The 20,388-nt window shown below is 50.2% G+C and overlaps 1 protein-coding gene across 2 annotated transcripts in view; it reads right to left on the bottom strand.

The window, feature by feature from the left end:
• CNTFR (ciliary neurotrophic factor receptor) overlaps positions 1–20,388 on the bottom strand; it is a gene marked incomplete at its 3' end in the record, with an annotated part of 212,776 nt that overhangs the window by 113,332 nt on the left and 79,056 nt on the right. The window contains exon 3 of one of the 2 annotated variants that reach the window (XM_082074843.1): positions 8,465–8,532. The exons of the other annotated variant lie outside the window; for it this stretch is intronic. Coding sequence (XP_081930969.1) covers positions 8,465–8,509 — 45 coding nt within the window. The 5' untranslated portion in view covers positions 8,510–8,532. The remainder of the gene's footprint in view (positions 1–8,464; positions 8,533–20,388) is intronic. 2 annotated transcript variants of the gene reach the window in all.

Genomic DNA, 20,388 nt, shown 5'->3' on the forward strand with positions numbered 1-20,388 from the left:
TTTTATGGGCTTGTAAAGGCAAAGTGACTGCACACTCCCTGGAAATGTCAGGCTCCATTTTCCCGAGGACTTGCGATTCGACAGGTTTTACCAGCAGGAAGAAGGGTGTTCTTGGTGCTGCTGAGTGAGGAGGATGCACAGGTATTGCTGCAATGAGCTCTCCCTCCATTTGCCCCTATGCCTGGTCACAGAGGTGCACTTCAACCCCCCAAAAGCAGCACCCAACCTCCTGTGCAGAAAGGGGCAGAAGGGACACACTCCCTGACACTAACACCAGGTTTTGCAACCTCGGCAGGCAACACTGCTGTGCCGAGCGCACTGCAATTAACCCCAAAATGCAGCCCTGGGATTTCCCTGCCATTGCCCTCGCAGTGCCCTTTGGTGTCACTGCAATACCCTTGTGGGATAAAGCTTAAGTACACAGCCTGCAAAAACTTCAATAAGAAAGATATCCATACCACAATATGAAAAAACTCAACCCCAAATCCCCTGACTTTGTTGCAGGGTTTAGCAGCAGGACAAACCTGAGTGGAGAGGAATGAAATAGAGACTTTTCTGCATCTACTTCCTAAACGTCAGGCAAGGGAGCACATTGCACGGTACATTGCAAGTTTGGGATGTGGCAAGATACCAACTGCATTTTGTGTGTTGCAAAAATCACCTCCTTTGTGGCAGCTGGGATTTCAAAGCATAAGCTCTGACCTTGGTAATATTTTTTACATATTGAGTCACTGCTGACACTGGAAATAACAGGGGGAAAGGGTTGAGATTTCAAATATTTTAATGCATGACTAGATCTGTTAAGAACTGGGACAGCCCCAGCTGACAGCCCGGCCCTCCAGCCCCCTGCCACTCTTCATTATGGGCACAAGGCAGTGAGATTGAAGTGATTTGAGGTGATGTAAAGCACTGGGCACACCAGACTGGGCAAGAGGAGTATGAGGATTCAAATAAGGATGAGACACAGACCTTTGACAAGCCCCGCACGTAGCCCTAAGGGTGACTAGCACGGTCGGATGGGTGACTCCTGATTTTTTTTATCACCCACCTCCAAGGGAGGATGGCTTGAATAGGCCAGCTCTTTTTTTTTTTTTTTCCCTTTTAGGAAAAAATCAGGGCAGGTACATGTCCTTCGCCTGTGAAGGCAAACAGCCTAAAAACAATTACATTTTTAGGAGGAGAGAGAGGACTCAGCAAAGAGCCTTTTCCACACGTGGGAGCAAAGCTAGATGGGCAGATGGATGGGGAAAGAGAGGAATCCTTCTCACACACGACATCTCATCCCATTTGGTCCCTTCAGACTGACCCTCAGCCCGAAGGTCTACGCCCCGGAGACACTTTACCAGATATATAATTCGATTCCCTGAATCTCCCCCTTCTCCCGGCAAGGGAACAGTTGTTTCTGATAGCCTTGATTTGCTAAATAAAACACTCCTTGAAGGCTCCATGCAATAACATTTGCACAGAAAATTGACATTCTCCCTGCTCCCATCAGCCTCAACGCTGCTTGTGAGTTAATAACTTGGACACTCGGCTGAGCTATTGATCTCTTCTCAGAACAATCATTCTTTTGGGTCCAAAATACACAAAAAATAAAGGCACAAGCTAGCAATGGCAAAATGAACTTGGCACTTGCACATGGCCCTGTGGCACTGACGCTGCAGGGAGACTCGGATCATTCCCAGCTGCTTGTGATGTCTTCTGCAGATGCAACCATTTGAGGTCAGATTTATTTCTCTGTCCCTCTCCATTGTTAAGGAAGCGGTGTTGTAGCTTGCAGGTGGAAAGACAGCTTTCATGACCTAAAATTACCATTTATCTTTAAACATTCATCACCCAGCCAGGGTTTTGTAGCAGGATAGATGGTCCATGCAGGTGTCCAGGCTAGAGATCTCCAATGATGGATACCATCAGCTGCAGTGATAGGAAGGGCAGCGTGTCAGAGCCCCAAACCCTCAGCTGAAGGAAAGAGGGCAAAGCTGGATCAGTCCCTCTATCCAGGGCAGGGTGCTCTTTGGGCTTTTGTTAAATTTGACAAGACCTGGAGTTCCAGAGGCAGAGCAAAGCTCACAGGTTTCATGCCTTCCCTCCTGCCAGATCTCACTATGATACCCACTGTAACAAAAGCCAATGAAAAGAAACAATTAAGGTCTCCGCAATGCCCTCATCCTCCTCAGCTGCGCCGGTACCAGCAGGGCACTGCATCACCCATCCCAGGGGAAGCCTCGCCTGTGCCTCGATGCTGTATTTTCACTTTGCAATCTGCTCACATGCCTCTGGCTAATTGTTCTTCAGACTGCTCTTTTTCAGGGGAGATTTTCAAGGCAAACTATAAATTTTTCTGAAGTCACATTATTTTTTTTTTTCCCTTCAAAGCCTTTGATGTCTGGGAAAATAACAGGCAACCTCAACACACGGCTGAGCATCAGGCGAGGGCTGGGAAGCACTAAGCGGAAATGCATTTAGTTGTCTGGGTCAAAAACCATTTCCTTTGTTAAATGATTATTATTGTTCCAAGAGGATTTCAGTGGGAATTGAGGGTGCTTAGATAGATGGATTCACAGGTTTGCTGAGCTTCTATAAGGGTCTCTATATCCTCCACCATAATTCTACATCATAACTTCCAACACCAATAACTCTTCTATGACTCCCAACAGATATTCCTGTGCCTTCCAAAGCAATAACTTCTCAATGAACTCCAGACCTGCCAAATCGACTGTTTTCCCCCTGCGGACGCCTGCTTTTTGGCCCTTCTCACCGCACCCTTGGGAATCTTGACCCATTTACCTCTCCTTCTGGTTCCAAGCTCAGTGCAAGGGGAGATGAGATCAGAAAGCGATCTGCCTCGGACGTCAACAAAATATCTCTGGCACTAAAAGCTTTCAGTCATCTCCCATTTTCCTGATGGCTCTCAGCAGCCAAGGATCCTGCTCCAGACCTGCTCGCATCAGGCATCCTTCTGAGCAAACCTTCCCCCATCACACGCCGCCTTTTCTCACATTGCTCATTTCTTCCCACTCGTACCTGAAAATTGTTATGAGTCTGTTGCAGGTCTCCCATGGAGAAATTACTTAGGTTATTCACCGGGACTAGAGAACAAACACTTAAATAAGAAATAAATTGCAATGCATTTCTTGGGTCGCCAAGCCTCCCAGTTCAGCCGTAAGAGCATTGCGGCAGGCACAGTGGCACAGAGCTGCTACCTCTCTGTGCACTTGATCTTAACGATGTGTTAATTAAGCTAAGGTTAGAGCCGCTTGTTACCTTATTATTTTTGGTTCTATCACAGTAATGCTGAGTGGCCTCAATCAGGAACAGGCTTCCCCCCCCCCCCGCCTTCTCTCCTTTTAAGTCACAAATTATTTCAAGATCTGGTAAAAATAAACGCACTCAAGCAGAGTCTGCTCTTTTCCAGGGGATTTCATTCTGCAAGGGAAGAAAGGTTTCAACAGTGTGTTTGAATCAAAAATGAACATATGCAAGAGAGGAAGAATGATATGCATCAAAAGTTACCCTTTTCTTGTTGAAAGGTTTTCTTTTAAACAAAGAAAAACCCCCAAAAGACTAATCTCACAGCACTAGGTGGTGCGTGCAGAGTCAGTTAATGCTGCAGAGTGAATATTGAGCAAGTGACAAAGCTGCCCAGAGGAGGACAGAGGAAGAATAAGCTATTTGGCTCCAGTTTTGGACTTTCCTGATGCTATCCCGCTCACTGACCTGCAGACTCCTCCATCCGCTCCGAATGGTGAGACCGGCTGCCTCTCAGGTCATCCCCATCCCATGGGTACATAGAGAGCAAGCAGCGCTTCTGCGCCTGACTTTTAGAAGTTGACGTTAAATTTGCTGTTGAGCCTTTTAAAGGAGCGTGCCCTTACGTGGGTCTCCCCATCCCAGGCTGCCTTTGCATGGGTGCAATGAGCTGCCCATTCTCATCAGACCCCTGACGAGCTGCCACAGGCACAGCCCTGCCTTAACCCTCAAGGGGAGTGGGTTCCAGATGGCCAGAATTGGGGAGCAGGAGCTCTGCAAACCATCCCAGTATGAAACCCAACGGACTTCAAGAATGAGAGGCAGATGGGGAACACCAGAGGTGCAATTTGGGCAGGTCCTCTTGACCGCAGGTGGGTTGCGGGTGCCCATCCTCAGAAGGTGATGCTGCTGCCCTGGGAAACTGGAATAGCATTTCCCATTTCCACTCCCTCCCAGACAGGGAGAAATGAATCACAAAAACGTCTCAGGGTCTTTGCAGGAGTGCCCAATGATTCTAACAGGGTGAGCATCTCCGACCACCACAACTGCCAGCTTCTCCTTACAGATACCCTTATATTCTGGTGTCAGGCAGAGCCAAGGAGTCTTGCTGGGAGCACGGGCTGGCATTACATTCCCCAGCTGCACCTCACGAACGATGTATTTTTAAAAGATGCTTATACTATCCAATTACTAGAAAATAATTAAGCTGATGATGGACCTCAGGACCACCATGGAAAAATGTGAAAGGGAGACACGTGCTCAGTGCAGGGCCAGGTTTTTGCAAAGGATTTGCAACCCAGCGTCACCTGTTTTGTGGAATGGGAGCCAGTACTCATTTTCCTCTGGTCCTCTGGCCATTTCTGGCTTCTTCTGAAAACCACTCAAAAATGTCACTAGGAAACAAAACCTCTAGAAACTGCTAGTGTTTCCCTGCCCTTTGCCGAAGTCGGCACTTCCTTTTGCATTCAGTGCTGCTATCTGCTTTCCTCATTGGAAAGGAGACGTTTCTGTCCCAAAACTTAAATGCCTAACTTTGGAAAATGTGTGGAAGGAAAAAGAAAAAAAAGCACCCTTTCTAGGTGATAATGAGTAGGAAAAAGGCTTCAGAGAGGCTCAACAGCACTTAAATGGATAACGGGGCAGAAATGGCTCTGGGAAGCATGGCAAGAGCAGGCTTTTCTGAGGAGCACAGTGTCTCCTAAGGCAGTAAGTCCTGTCGGCTCCAGTTTTCCAAAGCGGTCTCACAACACAAAACCATGCAGGCAGACACGCAGCGACTTACTCGGGGGCTCTGGCATCCAGGCTTCGAGCAGGAAGGCGCTGCACAACTGCGCTAATTATCTGCTGAACATCTGTCTCTCCCCTACTACCGTGGGGCCAGAGGAGTCCTCGTGCATAGCCGAGGATTAGCGCTGGAAGACATTTTGTCGACTGTGTGATTTTGCACAGGAGGGGGAGGTAAAAAAAAGAATCCTGCAGATTCCCTGGAAGGGAGGTGTTTAGGGCGAATCTCTTGAATGAAGAAGAAGAATTTGTGGCCAAAAACACAGACCTTGCTGGAGCAAGCAGCGGGCGCCTGCCCTGCTGTAGGCTGAGGGATTTAGCCCCTTGCTTCAAATCAGGAGGAGTAGGAGCTCTCCTCCTGTGGTCCCACACACCTCAAGCAACACCAATGGCATCTATTATAATCCAGAGTGTCCTGGATTATAATCCTTCCCTCTCCAAAACCCGTCTCATGTTTCTCTACAGACAAAAAATGAAACCTGGGAAGAATAACAGAGCAAAACTGCAGAGGCATGGGGGGACCGGGGCATGGTTGATCTCCCCTGGACCTCTCAGTCCATGCCTGACACATCATGATCAGCACTGGAAATGGGAGTTACCTTTCAGCAAACTGCTGGGTTTCAGTAAAAGGGCAGCCCAAAGCGGGTAGGATGAAACCCCAGCATGGGCAGAGCTTGTGCTGTGGCACACAGACGGCTCCCCTGGCTTTGAGGAGAGGTTATCTGCCCATCGGCGGCTTTCCAGGGACCATTTTGCTTCCCCAGGGTGAAGAGGGATTACCGAGTTTTCCAGTGGCTCCAGAATTCACAGCCTTTATGGACAAAGCACTCAGACTTCAAGGAGGAAGGAAACAAGACTGGGCTTGAAATTTACAGTCTTCCCAGGTGGGGAGGGCAAACACTCTAAGAGTGCATGAAAGGGAAGTAAAGTTCAGCATTCTCCCTGCCCAAATGGCTAGAAAAGGCAAAAAAATAATAAGACTTCCAGCTGTGGTATGGTACCTAGAGGAGGGTGTGCATCCTTCCCTGTGTCTCAGACAGGATGTGGTTCTACCGAACTGCCTCCATAGCCAAGGAGAGAGGCAGCAGGGCAATGGACCTAGCACAGGCTCAAGTAAATCGTCGTCTAATAAATCGAGGACCCTCCTTTCTGGAAAGACAATGGAGGATATCTGGAACTTCGGGCAAGGAAGCTGGCTGGTGGGAGTACATCCTTCACCTTTGGTCTGCATCCCACCAGCCTTGAAAGCAAAAATCTGCCCAACTTTGCATGATAGCCACCCCCCTGTGTTAATGAGGTTTGTGGAAAACTGTGTGCAAAAAGCCTGACAGAAGCCTAAAAAACAAACCTGTGGTGAAGAGAAGCAAATCCCCTGCTGTTTAATTAGCACAAGTGTCTTGTGGGCTGGGAATCTTTTATTTTTTTTTTTCCTTCAAGACCATCAGGGGCCAGAAACTTGCAGTGTAACACAAACAAAACATCCCTTAAAATCAACTGGTGCTTTTGGCCAAGCAGAAACGGTTGGGATTTCCAAATATGGCCCATGGGAACATCAGCCCAGGCATTCTTGGGAAGCATCTCGGAGCCTGAACTGTCTCCTAGGAATAAAATCCTTCAGTCCAGCACGACAAAAGAGCCATCGCACGACAGCCACTATCACACAAGTGCGCAAATTAAGCAATCAATCAAACGAGCAACACCCTGGAAAACAGCAGCACACGGTGCACATTGTACCAGCAGCGGGTGAGCAGGGGTGACCTGTGGTTGCCTCCCATCACACGTGGGCTTTTGTATTCCCCTCTCCATTTGGTTTTGGGCTCTTTATCCAAGTCTGGGGAGCAGGACCCTTTCTTGGAGAGAACACAGGTATCCAGCAAAAGCATTTGTTTTGGACTCGGCTGCTATATAAATCACTAGTTATTCTGTGGGGATGTGACAGAGCAAAAAATTAGATGTAAAATTTGCCAGACGGCAAGAAATCAGCTAGAAATTGTTGCCGTCTCTCCTGGGTCGGGGAGGGAATCCTGTCTCAAAGGTTTGGGATTGCGTGTGTGCCTCCAGCTTCACATAATGATGTCCTCCGGGGCAAAAAGAGAAGGAAGGCTATTTAAAACCTCCCATGACTTCTTGTCTTCCATCTCTTTTAATTGCTTCAAAGAGGACATGGCTGCTGCCTGTCCATGGATCGAAACCCTAGGAGGTGATTTTTGGAGCCCCAACACTGGGGCTGAGCATCTGCTGAGCACCCAGATGCACAGATATGTTTGTAAACAGATCGGGCAAACGGCTGTGTGTTTGTAAGTGTATTTTAAAAATCAGATCCTGTTGGCAGGCAACTCTCAGACAGCAAGCGGGGCCAAATCCCATGAATAAATTGCTTGGAGCGAGTAGTTTGACGCGCCATTATTCATAACTAATGCAGTCCTAGTAAACAGAAAATGGAGGCCAAATCTGCCTGTATAGACACCAATGACCTCATCTGTTTTCCTCCTATTTACTGAGCAAAATAAGAGCAGAAAAGAGCTACCACCATCCTCTAAAAGGGGAAATGGAGGTTTTGAATGAACAAATATTCATGACAGCTCCAGCGTGAGGTGAGAATCTGGACAGAGGGGACATGAGTTGAATTCAGAGTCGGAGCAGAAATTCGGTCCCAGCAGTGCAAAGACACAATTAAAACCAAACAAGCACCTCTCCCATCTCCAAGCAGCCCTCGCTCAGGGTTATAAAGAACATGACATTCCTGAGCCAAGAGGAAAGCTGGAACCAGTGGAGGGGGGCACAGGCACCCATGGGACACCCACCCAAAGGTGGGTGTTCTCCTCCTGTTTCCCTGCCAGCATCTCAAAGCAAGCAGGTTGTGCAGCCTTTTTTAGGAGCTATGGTGCACTTCCCAGCCTCTACACAGAGAAGTTAAAAGCCAAACAAACAAAAACCCAGAGAAGCAAAGAGGGAGCAAATGGCTGCTCCTCCACCCAGCACAGCAACTGCAGGTTGACCAATACAACCACCCACCATTTAGTTAAAGCAAGCATGAGACACAACTCTTGCGGTGCTTTATCACAGAAAAACTGAGCAGAAATCACTGCCAGGGCATATTGCATGAGCAAAAATATATCCTGATGGGTGAAGGGAAGGGACCCTCAAGAAGTGCAAGTCTGCTGAGGCTGATGCAGCCGCCAGAGCAGCAGCTGCTTGGAAGAAGCCAGGAGGCTAGAAAACAGAGCACAGACGTGCTATTTCTGCTGTATTTCATAGGCTCTTTAAGAATTATATTTACTTCAATTTGGGCAATACGTAGGAAAATTGTGCACACGGCTGTGATCACTCTTCCCTTGCTTCCTTTCCCATATAACGTGAATTTTAAAGACATTTTAGTTACAAGCTGTTTCCACCACGAAGAAGATGGCACAGCACCTCCAAAATTTACCTTAGGGAAAATCAGAGCCATTGACCTGGAGACTGCCACATTCATCTCGAACGCAAAGGGAAATACTTCTGTAAATGACAAAGAAAATTTATTATGCTTCTTAAGAGTTACAGCCCATTAAAAAAATTGCCCTGATTTGAATCATTGACACTTCAAAATAAATACTATTCTTTCATCAATAAGCTCAAAATATAAGCTAACCACAAAACCCTTTGGAAAAAAAGAAACATAAAAATGATATCTTTACACATTAATAACAACTATTGATCTAACTGTAAGCATATGTCCACATACATAATTTTACCATATTGCACATCAATAATACTGTAGACTTTTTTTGTATTTAACTATGATATTCCCATGAAACCAAAGTCCTAAGTATTTCCCTAAAAAGGCCCTTGCCGTTTAAATGCACAATGGTTGTGTTTCAAAGTATTAACGCTAAGAGCACATTTGGTTATGCAGACCGGTATTAACCATTCATAAAGGGAATGGGGCAGAGTCATAGGCATGTCAGAAAATAGAAACACTTATATTTGCAATAAAACCAACATATTTTTCTTTGTCTGCTTTTGCTATTACCTTCCTCATGGCTCAGACTTTGAATTTATTAAGCAGCCAAAGCAGTTTGGACTGAGCGAGGAATTGCCAGCTCTCTGCACCTCCGTGTTTTGGACGAGGCTTAGCATGCTATAATCTGTTTATTAATGCTTTGAAGACAGCTGAGCAACGAGGAGGAAAAACTGGCAGATGACAATATTATTTAGGCTAATCAAGAATATGATGGATAGGGTAGATCTTCAAAGCAAACGACAGTGCCAGGCAGTGAGGGACCCCGGCGTGGTGATAAATGCAAGGCACCGCACGCTGCTAAGGAGATTTTGAACTAATCACACACATTGCTGCAGTCTAAATTAGCTGAAAACAGCCCGCAAAGTGATGTCAGCCTTCACTCTGCGGCCACAGCTAAAATGGCAAACAAAATGTTAGGTCATATATAAAGACCCAGGACTATAAAATATATGAGGGTGTAAATCAACGGTATGCCCTGACCTGGAATGCTCTTACCAGTCCTGGATATCCTGCATAAAAAAGACAGACGAAAAGGGTGTCTGCTCAGGGATGGGTAATAAAAGCTATGAGAGGTAGAGAAAGAGCAGAGTGAGAGATTGAAAAGTCTGAGACTTCAATTTACGAAGGAGGCAGATAAACAGGAAGAGGAAGGAGGTGCAGGGAGCAACGGAATGCAGGCAGAAAATGCTCTTTGTATACAGCAAGGGCAGAAGAAGAGTCCACAAAGTCAAAAAGGAAACTTAAAACTGCTCTATTTAGACAGACGTAGTGCTGGGTGCACAGCCAGGTCCTGGGCTGTGCCACCTCCAAGCATCCCACAGACCCAGGACCAGGGAGACTTAAGAGCACAAATTAAATGCTGTGATTCCTAAGACCCACAGATGCATAGTGACATGGGAGGGTGGTGGGTGAAGGAAGGACTGTGCCAGGGAAGGAGTACTAAGGTCAAGGGAAACGCCTCTGCAGCGAGTAGGAGGTCTGACGGACAAAACCTGCATCCAGCCAGGAAAACGTGACCTGTTCCCTGCAGGTAGAGCCAACGGTCCACACATGCCCTGCAGCAGGCAGGCTCTCCCCTGCACCTTTTAGCAGTATTTTAGGTAATTATTTACTTAGGTTCTCTCTCTTCACAAGTCTCCCTCAACTGTTGATGAGAAGCAACACTCCCAGCATATTGCTGTGAACGTGGTGTCCATGTGGCTTGCCAGGACAGCCACTGCTCAGAGTGGGGAAACTGAGGCAGGGCTCCCACCTTTCCCAACACCGCTGGGATGCTCCACAACACTGCGCTCCTCACATTCACCAGCTGCATCCTAAAACCACAGTTGCCCAAGGGTGGACGGGCAGACACAAATCCTCACATGCCTCTCCATCTCTCCCCTCCCCATTTTTCCGAGGTCCGGTGATTTCCCAGCTGATGAACACATTACCACCTCATTCGGCAACGCCTTGGAGGCGCTCACGTTTCAGGCCCCGGCGAGAAAAAGATGAAGTATGAAAATCCCTTTCCTTTCCAATCCAGTCCTCCCAGCACCGGCCAAGGAGCGAACACAAAACGCCTCGGAAAATACACAAGAAACACCGGACGCGAGAGGCTGTGCCGAAGTCGCACCATATGCAGGTGTCAGGGAAAAAGGTCTCCTGTCTCCCACGCCAGGCTTCTATCTCCATCCCACAAAGCCTTCCCGTGAGAGATTGATACCCAGAGAGGATCCTCTCCCTCCACCAGCTCATCAGCAACCTGGACCAGGTGGAGATGCAGCAGAGGACTTGTCCAGCCATGCCTATCAGCACCAAAACCTATCTGGAGATGGTATCTAGCCTTGCAAGACTTCAAATATGTCCATGTTGACATGGAAGGCTGTGCATATGAGTCCCTGTCAAGGTACCATCTCGCTGTTTGGCTACAAGTATCCCTGGGGTGCATTTTTATCCCAGGCATCACCAGGGAAAGCACAATCCCCTTCCACTGCCTTTGAAACTGCAGCAAAGGGGGAAAGGCATTGGGTCAGGCCAGGAGTTAAATGGTACCCCAAGGCATCTCTTCATGGCATCCCTGTCTGCAAACAACACATAAGTTTTCAGAGGGTACAGTACATTAAAACCCATGAGACACATGGGGTGCTCACCCTGCTTCTGCAGACGGTGACTCCAAAGCCCCCCATTTGGGGTATTATTTAGAGAAAAGGGGGAAGACAAGCATCCATGAGGGTGATGAAGAGAAAGTCTGGTCCTGCTCTGGAAGAAGAGGACATGTCAAACAGTCTTCACCTTCATCCTAGATCCTCGGGAAAAGGCATCAACTCTGCCAGCACCCCAAGCCAATGGACTCTGATGCTTCTCAGGAAAGGTCAAGAGTCTCTTCCCTGAAGGGCTTTTTGGAAAGAGAAGGGGTTTATAGCACTGTTTATGGCACTGTTCCTCCCTCCAACACTCTCGTAACCCCAAGCAGAGCAAAAAACCCCAGAGCTCTGGTCTGCTCTGTTTTTTCAACCCACAAATAGAAACGAGCTGATGACACCAAATCCGTGCAGGATTTTGTGGAAAGCACGGAAGAAAATGGGACAGAGGTTTGTTTAGCAGCAACAGCCTAGTCCTGCCCATTTGACATTTGCTCTGAACCAGTGAACTGCATAGCATTTGAACTTTTGTTTAGACAGATAGGCCTGTGTATTTAGAAATCCTTGAAACTCATCCATCTGCAAAGACAGCAACTCTCGATAATGCAAAAGCTCCAGCCGGGATGCTGAGCTCAGCAGATCTCTCTACAAATGATTCCTATTAAAGTAAAAAATTACAATGCAAGCGTCTATTAGACAACCCAAGCCTGACATAAAAAAAGGAATTAAAAAAACATAATATGTTCATGCCAGCCATCTTCATAGACCACTGAGGAGCACAGGGAAGGCACCGGGACACTCGCTCTCCCTTGCTGCCCGGTGCCCAAACACACCCTCCACGACACCCAGGACCATCCTGGTACAACTATCCTGATGGGATTTTGCTTAGATCTCCAGTGCCTCTAGAGATGGAGACCCCAGTCTACTTGCCTGGCAGTCAGTTTGGACATCCGCTTACCCTTCCTGTGAGCATCAGCTCTCCTGGTACCTGGTCTGAACCTCCCTCAGTCGTGTTTTACACCCAGGGTCCATTATCCCAGGGACACAAGGGGTGGTTTCCTGGGACCTTTCTGCATCTCTGAAAGCTTGCAGCTTTTTCAGGTTTTCTCTTCTCTATCCAGGCTCCCCAGGGAGGTAGATACTGCCCCAAGCCTGACCAAGAAGCCCAAGAAGCGATTAGACAACACCCTCAGACACATGGTGTGAATTTGGGGGTTGTCCTGTGCAGGAGCTGGACTTGACAATCCCAGAGGGTCCCTTCCACCTCAGGACATTCTATGATTCTGTCATCGTGGCCTTGGGGATGTGGGACTTGGTCAGGTTCCTAGCTGGTTCATCCCTCAGCAGCATCAGCAAAGCGCTGAGAAACTCCCCACAGGTGATGGGTGCAGCCATACAGCAGCACTGGTCCTGGTCCCACCAGCACAAGGCACCATCAGGACCAAAGGGAAAGCACAACCATCCCAAACAAGAGCCTACAGACCACCTGGGGGACCCTGCCAGCACTGTGTCCCCTTTCCCTCCCGGCACACTGGGCAGCTGCAGTGCGCTCAGCTCCCAGCTCTCTGCCCTCCCAAAGCCTAAACCGAGCAGATTATCACGTTAACGCTTCAAATGTTTAATTTCCTGCTCCAATTACACCAGTTTTGCAGCAGGAGAGGTGGGAGGGAGGAGCAAACGAAAACAAGGCGAGTGTTTCCAAACAAACCCAGAGCGACTCTGAGACCACCAGGCTTCCCCCTCCGCTCTCTGGTCGCGAATGGGGGCTGGTGCTCATGCCAGTGAGATAGCTGGATGCAGGGATGGGAGTCACCTCTAGGCCAGCAGCACAGTTGCCCTCCATCCTGCTACTAAAATGAAAAGTCCTTTTGTTCATTGGCTCTGGCGATCTCCCCAGCGCTGCAGAAACATTTGCTGCACCACAAGAAAAACAAGGCAGCTGGTGTTTGTAGAGCAAAACGGTACCCTGCTGCAGAGAGGGCCTGGGGAGAGCATTGAGGAGAAAAAGGGGATAGGGCAGGAGAAGGGGAAAAATACTGGGAGCATGGAGGGGAGGGTGTGGGAGAGATGGAGCAAAAGGTGGATGAGAAGCACAGAAAGAACTGAGGGAGAGGGAAGGCAGAGCACAAGAAAAGGGTCAAGATAGTAGGGAGAAAATAAAGATGCAGAGAAGAGGGATGAATGAAGAGGAAAAGAGCGCTCAGGAAACTTCAGGCTGCGGCTGCTTGCAGGCTCCAGCAGAGCCATATCTGCCTGGATGCACTCTGCCACATACATCGTGTTGCTCAACCCTCCCCAGAGAAGAAAAGAGCTCTGGAAGAAAAAAGAAAGATATCCCAGCCCAGGCGCCTTGCAGGGCAGTGAGTCTAGCTTGGGCTGCTCACAAGGGATGTTAAAAAAAATAAACCCATCCCCAAGCAACCATTCAGCCTGAAAGCCCCGCTGGCTGCTTGCAGGGAAGAGAGCAGCTCTGGGACTCAAAACTCCACAGAAAAAGCACAGTAATGGCTATGCAGCATCCCACTGCCCCCGGGTGGAAAGTGACCCCCCATTGCACTCAGCTGGGCTGGAGCAGGGGATCCCGGCTGCCCGCAGAGCCAGGGATGCCTTCCCCTCGGTGCCCTTCCCGGAGGCCGCCCACGGCTGCTCTTATTTATAGCTCGCTGAGTGCGCAAGATGCACTGAGCTCACCCGAGCGCACGGAGAAAGAGGTGAGGAGAAGGGACCGACCTTGGGGTCAGGGCCAGGAATAGCCGCCAGCGGCCAGAAATAGCTAGTGCCACATTCGGCCCTGGTTCTTCGAGAGCCGCTGGATCGGAGCATGGCATTTCCAAGATTTCAGCCCCAGCCAGGATAGGATTGATTTCTCCTTCGGACTCATTTTCCATCCCCCACCCCCAGGACCCCCCTCAAAGCTCCTCTCCAGCTCCATAAAAGCTGCTGGGTGGATGGAGCAGGTGGGAAGGGGCAGGAAAGCAATCCAGTGGCAGGGTGGGGAGGACTGACCTCTGGAAAATGTGCTGGAAAAGCAAGGGAGGCAGGTCGTGAGCAGGGACGGGTTTCAGCACCTGCTGCTGCAAAGCCCGATGCTGACCTAGGAAGGGGCAATGTAGGGGAACAGATTCCAGAGGATTTTGGCAGCGCACAGCGATCAGAGCACAGCTCGATGACTCCTTTGGGTGCCTGTGAGGACGTCAGCACATGAGACCTATGCACAGGGTGTGGAAGGCACAGATAACATAATGTGTGCACTTCTGTCCCCCCTGATGAGGCTGCCAGCAGAGACAACTGCCTCCACACCCCGGGCATGCAAGGTGTGGGCATCCTCCCCATCCCTCCGAGCATGTGCATGTATGAACATGCGTGTCTGTTCGCGCATGCAAACAAAACCCAGTGCATGTCACCACATCCAGCCCATACGCAAAAGACTTTCCTGGCAGGACCTGCCTGCAAATATCCTGGACCCCAGCATGTGGCTCTGCCCACTGTGCTCCACCCTCAGCTCTGCTGGAGCTGCCTGCCCTGAGACATGACTGGATGCTGCGTGCAGGTTGGGGAACACTGGCTGAACCCTCCTCACCAGGATCACTGCTGGTTATGGAGATGGTATGAGAAAGCCTCATCCTCCTGACTCCAGCACCAGCCCTCAAAGCCCAGCTGCTGTTAGAGGCAGAATTTAATGATTAACCCTCAAGTACAACATAGAATCATAGAACAGTTTGAGTTGGAAGGGACCTTCAAAGGTCATCTAGTCCAATCCCCCTGCAATAAGCAGGGACATCTGCAACTAGAACAGGTTGCTCAGATCCCCGTCCAGCATGGCTTTGGATGACTCCAGGGATGGGGCATTGACACCTCTCTCAGCAACCTGGGCCAGTGTTTCACCAACCTCATTGTAAAATATTTCTTCCTCATGTCCAGCCTGAATCTCCCCTCTTTCAGTTTAAAACCATTACCCCTTGTCCTATCTCAACAGGCCTTGCTAAAAAAGTCTGTCCCCATCTTTCTTATCTGCCCCCTTTAAGTATGGAAAGGCCACAACCCCAACTCTCTCATCCTGTCCTCACAGCAGAGCTGTTCCAGCCCTCTGATCATTTCTGTGGCTCCTCTGGCCACTCTCCAACAGGTCCATGTCTGTCCTATGCTGAGGGCTCCAGAGTTGGACACAGGACTCCAGGTGGGGTCTCACCAGAGCAGAGCAGAGGAGCAGAATCACCTCCCTCCACCTGCTGGACACGCTGCTTTTGATGCAGCCCAAGATACAATTGCCTTCTGGGCTGCAAGCACACATTGCCGGCTCATGTCCAATCTTCCATCCACCAGTACCCTTAAGTCCTTCTCAGCAGGGCTGCTCTCAACCCCTTCATCTGTCAGCTTATATTGATAACAGGGGTTGTCCTGGTCCAGGTGCAGGACCTTGTACTTGGCCTTGTTGAACCTTATGAGGTTCACAACATCCAGGGGCCAACTCTTGCACGAGTGAGTGGAAGATGAAGGCAGGCAGTGGAGCACAGTACAGCCGGGGCAGGAGGCTGAAAGCCCTTGGTGAGTGGTGCTAGACCTCTGTCTGCCTGGCCTGCAAAGGAAACTGTCTTGAGCCCTCTGCAGAGAGGAGAACCTCACTCCCTACTGACCACAGGAGAAGTTGAGCAACTCTTTTCCCATCCTCCCTGTTTACTGCTCTTCCTGGAGAGCTTCTCAGCCATCTCCAGGGTGCTGAGGGTGGGATGCTGTTATGGCTACATGAGTTAGGACTCCTTCCCTCCTCTATTTGCCCACATCACCTCCCAGGAGAAACACAACCTGCTCCTTCCGCAAGGTCTCCTTGCATGGCTGCTGCCTGCCTGGGCTCTGTGGTTGTAAGGTCCTCACCCTGAACAGTGCCGAAGGGCTGAGCTGCAGGAAGAACTGTCCTTGGGCTATTTTCTGTGGGGTTTTGAGCCCTGTTGTGGATATGGAGGGAAATCCAGTGTCCACCTCGTCCTGCCACTGAGTTGGACCATCACAGCATGGACCCATGACAAAGCATTAAATTGTGTGCTCCTTCACAAGAGCTCTGGAGGACACTCTGAGCACCATTCATCCAACGGCAATGCAGCAGATATCCCCAGTGACAGACAGGGAGAATACCCCACCCCTTGCTCCATAAAGAGTCTTTCCTGTTTAGTTTCCTTATCTTGATGCTGTTCTCCCCAGCCTCTTGCTGGTTTTGGGCACTAGTGCCAAGGACAGCCGTGCAAATGCATCTGCGAGGATCTGGGTAGGGCAAAGCCGGGCAGAGAGGGAGGCAGCCCAGGGAAGTCTCTGAGCCCAAGGGGATGCACAGCATTGGGCACCTCTCACCAGATGGCACCAGGTTGTGCTTGCACAGCTGGAGAGCGAAGGAAAGCCCAGTGAAGACAGGGAGAACAAAGAGAAAAATAAAGGATGCCCTAAGCAAAGTGTTCAGTAGAAAACATGCAGCAATGGCCCAGACCTTCTTGGTTCCTGCAAAAATACACAGATGTGCAAGTATTTTGGAGTGGGCTTGTACAGAGCTGTGGGTGTTCCCCATCAACCCCAGCTGTCCCATCCTCCTATCACAGCTTTGTGCATGGGTGTGCAGGGTAGCTTGCTGGATCCAATCCCTAACAAAGCGGCCCAAAGAGCCATGGAACCAAGTGTTGCTGGGAGCACGCAGCAAGTCTGCAACATGCACCAGGCAAGATAAATCATCCACTCGACCATGCAGCACTGAAGCCCTCTCCCCCAGCTCATCCAGGAGTGGCAGCATCCCTTTTAAGCTTCTCCTGACTGCAACATGTCTCTAACCTCAAAGCATGTCAGCCCAAGGCCCCAGAGAGCAAAGGCTTAACAGCATCAGCTCCAAGAGAGCCGTGTCCCAGCAGGGAGGTTTGTACATCCAACCGGGGGCTGAGCTGGCCCTGCAGAGCCCACAGAGACCTCCCTCAACCCCAGCATGCACAGCTCAGTCTGTGGTCCCAGGGTGGGTTGCTGTTGTTTTTTTTCTGTTTAACAAACTACTCTCCAGCCTTGTAAGGCGAGTCCTCACAGTGCCCAAATAAGCTGAGTATTTCTGGCTGCTTTCCCTGTAGCCTTGGGCTGGCCTTTGGGAAACACGTACCCTGCAGCCATCCATGCCCTGGTAACTGAAGAGGCTGCCACTCCTCCAGGACAGAAAAGGGATTACAGGACACGCTTAAGGGCTTGAATTCATAACCTTCACCCTTCCCCCGGAGCTTGGGTCGCCCCTGCCTGAATTGCGACAGCCGGCGGCACTGCCGGCACCTCCATCCCAGGCACCAAAGGGCACTTGTGCTTCAAGCTGGGTCAGAGCACACTGCCCCTCTGGGCTGCTCGCAATTAACTACTCTTGAGGCTGCGAGGAGACAAATGACTATAATTTAACAAATAGACTTTATCTTAAAACGAGCGCCTTACCCAACACCTATTGATTCCTGCTCCCCCTCTGGAGAACTCTCCACAATTAAGTTGTCACATCCCTAATGCACACGTAAAAATGAGCCAGCTCAAGCATCTCCCAGAAAAACTCGCTCACACGAGATTGCAGAATCCAGTTGCCGAGTTTCCTTTTTACCTCTGCATTAGCCAGAGATGAAATTTATTTCAGTGGCAGACACTAGAGCTTTTATCTGCATCCCTCTGGCTGCCATGCAGCTTGCAGACATCTCACGTTCTGCCCGTCCTGTTCCAAACTGCTGACTGTTTTGCACAAGAGCCAAGAGCATGGTGCCCTCCATGGGCACAGCACTAGGGAGAGCAGAGACTCAGTTTTTCAACAGACAGGGATGCTACAGAGAGGGGGTGCAGCTGGTAGCACCCCATTGCCCGAGAGGCTGGCACAGGGATCTGTGGGTCCCCCTGTCCCACAGCCCCACTGGAGTCCTGCTGGCCTGAGGTCCAGGCTGAGCAGCCCCAAATGCATCATATCAGCACGCTGTGCCTCAGTTTCCCCATGGCCACAACCTTTGCAAAGGAGAGGAACAGCAGCACAGGCCCAAGGAACACAACAAGTCTGCAAGCGGGAGCGGCGGGCTTGCTTTCCTGTAAGCAGGTGAAGCAAGTAGGAGAATTGCTTTTTTCCCCTCTTCAAAAGGCCAGTTAAGTTGCTGTTTTAACAGCCAGGCTGGGATCATCACCATGACACAATCACACTCTCATGCTCCCAGCATGGGGGACAGCAGCAGTCCCAGCAGAGCGGCTCAGAGGTTTGCAAACCCAGCCAGGGCTGCTGTGCCCCTCCAGATAAGCCACAGGCAGGCTGAGCAAAGGTGAAAAAGCCCTGGGCATGCACAGTAGCACTGTGGAGTGGGATTCAGCTCCAGGACAGCCAACGGTGCCTGAAAACCCTAGGGGTTTGCATTTCCAGCATCCCAGCCCAGGGTGAGGATTTCTATCCTACTGCTGCTCACGAGGAGACAGGGGATTGCAGCCGAGGGGAAAGATCACACTGAGAAAAACAGCAGCAGAGGGGAAAAACCACAAGAGAGACTGCAGTGCCAGAGATTAGGAAGGGATCTTTGAGATTTAACAGAGATTGGGGAGCTAGACTTAATTACACGCCACACACTCTGGCAGTGAGCCACCGGCTGCCGTTCGTTTCACCGATGCAGCGTATAGATTTGATAATCGCTGCCACGTAGCGGGGATAATCTTCCCCTCACCATCTCCTGGCACTTATTTCGCTGCAGGGAGAGTTGCAGCCGGCTGTGCAGAGAGCCCTGCATCTGAGAGCAAAGCCGGGAGGATTTAGGGGTGCAGATACATGCACCCAGATGGGTGGCTGGCCCTCAAGTAAGGGCACACAGTGGCAGGCCTGCGCTGTGCACAGTGCATGGCCATCCCTGTGGGAGAATCCCACCCCAAAACCTCCTTACAAGGGAGGACCCGCTCCTCTTTCACCAGTGGAGTCAGTGTCATTTACTGATGGTGTCCCCTTGAGGCAAGCAGGGGACTAAATATATGCATGAGGAAGACTCTGCAAAGCATAACAAAAGCAAGAGGAAAAGCCACACTCATAAAACATCCAATGCTGGGAGCTAATAGGGGGCACAGGGGGTACCATGGCTCACTTCTCTACCCTGAAAAGACCTCACAGGAGCTCAGCGTTGCAATCGTTTTACCCATGGTGAGAAATTAGCATCTCTTGCTTGTTCCTAGTAGGACAAAGTGGCCCCCATGCCCCAAGTGACAGGGCTAGGTCCCTGCCAATGCTGCTGGGAGGGTGGTGGCAGGCATGGAGTGGCAAGTCCCCCCGGCCTCTGGCTTCCATCCTCTCTGGAACGTCAATCAGGCAACTGCCAGAGAGGCCAATTCACTTCCATTTGGAAAATTAAAGAAATAAAATGAATCGTTTGCTTAATTTGAAAGGGTGGCAGGAAGCAAAGATGCCTTGGGCCCATGCCAGCGCATGGAGCTCTGCCGCTTCTGGCTCAACCGCTGGGTTTCACTCAGGGAAACATTGTCCCCTTCCCCAGGTCTGCCTGCTGGACCAAACAGCTCCTGCCCAGGGGTTGTGGGGCTCCCAGTCTGCTTCCACCAGTCCCCGTGCTCCAAAACTGGACAGGGGTGGGCAAGCACAGGGGTGCTCAGAGCAGGGATTCCCCCCACAGACCACATCTGAGGGTCACAGGGACCAGGTGCCCTGGGAAGGCTGCCCCATTGCTGGTTGGGAGGTCGAACAGGTGGAACAACACAACATCACCACCTCCTCAGGGGCACCCAGGGTTTGGGCTCTGCGCCTTTGGGGTGCTGGTCCCCAAGACCCACTGCCACAGAACAAGATGGGAAGGAGGGAGCAAAGGCAGCAGTGAAAACCATGGTGGGGTGAAAGGCAAGCACCCGCAAAGATGTCTTCTTTCTGCATCCCTATGGGCTCAGCTCTGGAAATGGCTGCCCACTCCAGTCTTCATTATTTTGGGGACATTACAGGCAATACTTGCTCTTGCTCCCTGTCTCACCTCTGGGGCAAACTTCTGTTCACAGGAGCTCATCTCATCTGGGCTCTGCAGCCCCAGAGCCTGTAGGATCTGTTCCTGCTTTGCTCCAGGGAAGGGAGAAGGAGCCACCAGGAGGGGACCCTGCCCTCCAGACAGCTCTCTGAGATGGGACTGAACCCTAGGCTATAGCTTTATCCCTCCCCAACAGTGTCTTCCTCACTTGCAAGACATAAACATAATCTCTCATTGCTTTTTTCCTCTTCCCACCCCC

The sequence above is a fragment of the Streptopelia decaocto genome (assembly GCF_964273445.1).
Source record: "Streptopelia decaocto genome assembly, chromosome: Z".
Classification (NCBI taxonomy): Eukaryota; Metazoa; Chordata; class Aves; order Columbiformes; family Columbidae; genus Streptopelia; species Streptopelia decaocto.